General features: G+C 34.3%; 1 protein-coding gene across 1 annotated transcript; it reads left to right on the top strand.

Annotated features, from left to right (window-relative positions):
* The first annotated feature begins 2,718 nt into the window (after window positions 1-2,718).
* LOC131855027 (large ribosomal subunit protein uL22) lies at window positions 2,719-5,780 on the top strand. Its single transcript, XM_059206237.1, has 4 exons — window positions 2,719-2,799; window positions 2,995-3,083; window positions 3,622-3,894; window positions 5,539-5,780. Exons 2-4 carry the CDS (start codon window positions 3,003-3,005, stop codon window positions 5,746-5,748), a joined length of 564 nt encoding a protein of 187 aa, XP_059062220.1. The 5' UTR covers window positions 2,719-2,799; window positions 2,995-3,002; the 3' UTR covers window positions 5,749-5,780.
* The last annotated feature ends 566 nt before the right edge of the window (window positions 5,781-6,346 follow it).

Below are 6,346 nucleotides of genomic sequence, written 5' to 3'. Positions count from 1 at the left end.
TATCATAGATATAAAAGCAGTGGTTCTCAAAGCATTATTAACAGTTTACATTTATACATATAAATTTTAACGTATAACATTTGTCGACATAATTATAGACAGTCATAATGGCAGAGGAAGGCCGAAAAAGAGATGGATGGACTGTGTGAAAGATGATATGGTAAGAAAGGAAGTAAATAACGAGATGACTGCGAACAGGGATGAATGGAAGAGAAAAACATATTACGCCGACCATAAATAAATGGGATAAGGAAGAAGCAGATGACGATTTGTTGACATGATTAATTTATGTCAACAAATCTTTCTCTTTCTCTTCTTTTTTTTCTTTTTTTTTTCTCTTGTATTAATAGTAATTATTTGAGAACTTCTTGCAAAGAATCTAGTCTATAGAATCTAGTCTGTTAGTTAATAATGTATAAGTTATTGTTAATTTATTATGTATACAATTAAATGTATATTAATTAATATTGTATATAAGTTGTAACTTTATTGTACAAACATTAATGTTAATTATTTAATCTTACTTTAACTAACTTTACCTAACTAGCTGCTCACGTGACTTCGTCCGCGTGGAATTTAACATTATTTGTCTAAAATAAAAGTAGCCTAAGTTACTCCTTATTACTTTAGCTACCTGCCAAAAAAGTCACGTCAAAATCGGTCCAGCCACTTCAGAGATTAGCCGGAACAAACAGACAGACAGACAAAAATTATAATAAATGTTATTTTGGTGTATGTACCGTATTGAATTTTTATGCAAGTAGTAAAAAACGGTTATTTCAATATTACAAACAGACACTCCAATTTTATTTATATGTATACATAATCCTCGTGCCGTGGACTCCTTTCAATTGGCGCATTAGCAAAGAGAGCATAGCGGAGCAACTAATGCGAGCTTAAGTGTGGATTCACATTATTAGGTTTGGACCGGATGGCTCGTGCCCATAACGTAGTTTAATTGACTTATTGGAACTGTGCTAACTGAACGGCATCGCTGGCACGGGTCGTCCGATCTGAACTTGTAATGTGAACAAATGTTTTTTCATGAAAACGTCGAATGTGTAATATAAATCTATTGGTGTCTATACCTCAGCTACAGGTCTCTTATTTTCTTTATGTGATAGAAAGGGACAAAATATTTAAGTAAAATAAGTTGGTAAAGGATTTGAGTTTTTGTAATTATTTTGAGTTAGTACAGTTAATAACAAAATGAATTACAACTAATAAAAATAATGTCGAAAATTGTTCATTACATGTAGATAATACTCGTATAAGGAAGTACTTACGTAGATAAACCGCTCGATATCAGGGTTAATTCAAATGAATATAGCCTACCCCTATCGTCCTATGAATTGTAACTCTGCAAATCGCCAATTCCTATGCCTATAAAACATTTAGCATTCAAAGCGGTATATAATCTACGATGCTGGGGGGAAGGGAATTGTTAGTAAAGTGGACTGATGATCTCAATGCTAACAATGTACCATGTCAGGTTGACCTCCACGCGGTTCCCCCTGGAAACCATCGTGATTTTGTCACGTTGGGCTAACTGATCTGACTTCATGTTTATCCTATCATACTCCACTGGAGCCCCGCCGGCGTAAACCGTTAGCGCATGCGGGTGCACCATTCCATTATCATCCTTAAAAAAAATCTACGATGCATTCCCTTGGCGGCAACATTTTCAATTTTCGAATCGAATGACTGGCCGTTTTTTTAGAGGATGATAATGGAATGGTGCTCCTTTCTATGGCACCGATATAAGCGGGGGGAACATCAGTGAAGGTGAAATCATTAAAGACAGTTTTTCTATGGATAAATATAAAATGATATGCCCACCTGCGCTGTCGGTATACACAGGGGCACCAATGGATAATGAAAGAGTCAGGTCAGTCAGTTCAATGGCGAATTTTCCAGCAATTTACCATATTATAGAGTGTGTGGAGCCCCGTAAATGGGTTTACTAGTCCCCCAATAGTAATCTCTTCCCCCCTTCCTTCCCATCGCTTTTAGTCATCACGTATCAATAATATATGAGGTCATTTATTAGAAAATTAAAGCTTTGATACATATCAATACAATATGTAGGGTTATTGAATTATAAAATTTATCCAAATTAATTATATATAATATCATGTAATTATTGTATTTATTTAATTGTAGTTCTAGCTGCACAAATAAAACATTGGAACTCTAATGTTTTTATCTTTTATTTAACCCCAAACCTGATAATTATATATATTTATAGTTATATTACAAATTTTGATGATGGGTACCAGAATACTATGAATTTTAAGACAACTTCAATTAAAATAATTGTGGGTTCTATCCTTACTCATTTTTGGTCATGAGTAGGATTATTTAAATTATTATTTACCTACTTAAAAATTCCTTGGAATGTATGGTATACAGATCGTTTAAGATTTTATAGTAGAAAATAAATAACTCCGAACAAATTAAAGAGGTATATTAGAAATGATGATACAAAAATTAAAAATAAATATTTAAAATGATACCACTCTGTAAAAAGTTAACAGTGATATTTATGTGGACGACTTCAATTTTTATTTATTGTTAATGTTAGGCTAAAAAAACTTAGTATTATAAACCATTTTAAGAAATGTTGTGGGATAATTATATTGTCGTAGTGATAACTTGCCTAAAGGTACTTAACTCTGTCTATTGTCTGTGGTGATACAAACATCACGGACGAGAATGTCAATTGTCAATGTCATCTATCTGTCAATATTGTCAAACTTTGTTCCATATTCCTTTTCCTCTTAAATTGTCTTACGAGAGGTTGGTTTCGTGTTTATAAAAATCTATTTCTATCTGAAAAACTACGAAAGTTTTTGTTTAATCCAACTATGATCTTTCTTCTTTTATTATTCCCTCGCCACTTTCATGTTTATTTCAATGGATGAGTGAATATTTGTTAATTTAAAAAGTTATAACCTCTATGGTGTTGTGTTGAAATATGCCGCTCTGTTTCAGGAGCAAAAATGGGTCGTTACTCCCGAGAACCAGATAACCCAGCGAAGTCATGCAAGGCCCGTGGCTCAAATCTCCGTGTTCATTTCAAGGTATCTAAATTTTTTATGAATTCCATAGTGTTTCACATGATCAACGTTGTTTACAATAAAACTTACATAGAATCATGTACATGCTTACTTAAATATATACATTTTATAGTTACTATTATTTACATTATACTTTATAAATTCTGTATGGTGTGCTACATTTTTTTCATAATTAAATACTTACAATTTAGGATCCGACTGTTGACTAGTGTTGGTAGTCGTAAATTTATATTAAAGTACATCTTCATCGAAATGGTATCCATAGCCTAACAGGCTATGGATATGCAACTATAAAAAAAGAAAATCTATATATATTGTGGGTATTAGAGAATTACCAATTTTAGTCCTTATGCACGCCATGTTACGCCAATGGATGGATTTTATACCCAATAACTTCCAATAAGTATGAGTACAGATGTATATATGACTGCATAGCAAGAATAGATGACATAAATTATTCCACACAGCAGAGATCATATAAAATCTCTTTGTTTGTATTTGTGAAATAGTAATTTTTTAAAATGTGCAATATCATTTTCAGAACACATATGAAACAGCAATGGCAATTAGGAAGTTACCTCTTCGCCGTGCTATCCGCTATCTTAAAAATGTAGTTGATAAGAAAGAGTGCATACCATTCCGCCGTTTCAATGGTGGAGTTGGTCGTTGTGCACAGGCCAAGCAGTTTGGTACCACACAGGGTCGCTGGCCGAAGAAATCTGCTGAATTCCTTCTACAGTTATTGAGGAATGCAGAGTCAAATGCTGATTACAAAGGTCTAGATGTCGACAGGCTGGTCATTGATCATATTCAGGTCAGTAAATTATGTGTGATTAAATAGTAAATAGTTTATCTACTTGCTCACCTTACCATAGAACAGTATGTGCAATAGCTAAAACACCATCATATCCTGGAGCTAGAAGACCAGCAGTAGCTCTAGGATGCAGATGAGTAGAAGTTTTCAATGGGAAGCCACTACATGACAGCATCACAGAATAGATTCACTCATAGTCTTGGGAGTGATCACAAATATACTCAGAAAAAAAAACATAGTTTTCAAGACCTATATCAGATGTGAGTCCAAACTCAATTTGGTTTTATTTCTATATCTCATTCATCTACAGAAATAAGTTAAAAATGGGAAAGTAACATATATTTGAAGAGATGGCACAGGTTAGGTAGGTACCTAATTCAATTACATCCAATACATTTACTCAAATTGTATAGTAGGGGACACGGACACTATTGCAAATTAGAAATAGTTTTGTATTTGGCTAACTTGTATTACATTATTTGTAATTAATCAGAGTAAGTAAGTTTTATATATGTGATGATTATTATACACTGCCTTAAACACCAAGCTTATGATACATGGCAGTGGGTTCGATTCTCATATGGTCTGAATACTAAATTCATGTGTAAGATTGTTAGTATGTTCTAATTTATATACAGTAGTGATATTAAATAATCTGGGGTTGAATTCTATATTAGATTGCCTTTTTTGCTTGACAGTATGTTCCTTTTATGTACAGACTGTTTTCTAAAGGCAAACAATATTAGCAATCATGGTTTTCTATTTAAAAGAAAATAATTTTCTTTTTATGAGCATTGTTGCAACATTAACCTTTCGAATTTCTGTAGTTTCTCCCAGTGATCGAAAGTGAAGAGGCGATATGTGCGCGCCAGCTGTATTTTTTCAAATGCATTTCAATCTTATTTCATTTTAAATAAGGACTAAGTTAGTTAAAAAGAAGTCACTGTTTTGTATATGTTATAAATGTTTTTAACACAATACAACTGATAGATTTCAATGAATTTGCATACAGACATATCTTGTTTTCATAAGGATGCATTCAAATTTATAGTAGTAACACCACACCTGAAAGTAATGGTAATTTCTGGGTACCTTCGATTATTTATGCACTGTAACCATACCGGGAAGTACCTTGCATCTCATGCTTACACCTGATTTTGGAGAATTTATTTTCCTTAGTCTATACCAGCTGTATGAATTTCAATTTCAAAAACTTTTCTTTAGAAAAGTGTGTTAAATATTACGTCATGCACTGAATACTAGAACTAGATTTTTGTACTAAAGTATAGAGGAGATTCTAAAGTAGAAACCCAAACACCTTACTATTACATACTTAAGTAGATACTGTTAGAATTGTGGCCACTGATTAGATTTCTTTTCACACAATTGCAATAGCATATGCTGTTGTGAACCACAGCGTATGTAATAAAAGTAGAGACATATTCTCTCTATTTTATTTTAAAAATGAATTGTATTTTGTACATGTTTACAAAATGTACAAGCTCATTTGAACAGAATAAGAACTGAGTTTCTTTCAGTTTTTAGACTCGAAAGCACATCAAACTGAGTGTAGATTTGATGTATAGTCCATATAGACCTACATGAATAGACATTTTGATTTGATTTGACATAATTCTTGTTCAGGTAAACCGCGCGCCATGCCTCCGCCGGCGTACATACCGTGCTCACGGTCGCATCAACCCCTACATGTCATCTCCATGCCACATCGAGGTGTGTCTCAGTGAACGCGAGGACGCTGTAGCACGTGCGGCACCCGCCGACGACGCGCCCGCCAAAAAGAAACTCTCCAAAAAGAAGTTGGCTCGTCAAAAGGAAAAGATGATGAGAGAATAGGCATTTAAGGGTTAATAAATGACTTACCACAATTTCGTCTTTATCTATAAACCTTAAATATCCCAGAAGAAGCAGGTGTTTCATCATCCAGCACAGATATGTTCATATATCGGTTCATACTCGATCGAAGTGGAAGCGAGAGGTATACCAGCGAAATCTCTTGGCTTGTTTAGAACTGCTGTAAGTTCTATACTATAACGTTCATCAAAAGCTGCATTAGTGGGCTCGTACTAGACTTGGCTAGAGGGAGAGAAACACGAGCGGTGAGGTCTGTAGGAGCCTCTTTTAACACCTTCACCGCTTCCCCCGGGGCATAAGTCCTGGGAACTGTTAGGTGTTTCCCTCGCTTCTACACTTCCATGGAATGCTAAGAAGTTCGATATTAAATTTACAAAGATAGTTTATACATAAGTCATCCGTGTGAGCAACGAGCGTTTCAATTGTAATTGTATTCTGGAATGGCAACGCATTAGTGATATCACGCATGTCACAATGTACTATTCATAGACATGCGACGGTAGTTCAATACCCATAAGACTTAGTGGACGACAGCACCGGATCTTCATTTTTTCAAGGCGGGGCTAAAACTAAACAATGC

The sequence above is a fragment of the Achroia grisella genome, unplaced genomic scaffold (genome assembly GCF_030625045.1).
Source record: "Achroia grisella isolate CSIRO2021 unplaced genomic scaffold, CSIRO_AGI_Agris_v1 utg1295, whole genome shotgun sequence".
NCBI lineage: Eukaryota > Metazoa > Arthropoda > Insecta > Lepidoptera > Pyralidae > Achroia > Achroia grisella.
The sequence above is the reverse complement of the archived record's forward strand: the minus strand, read 5'-3'. Positions and strand labels throughout refer to the sequence as shown.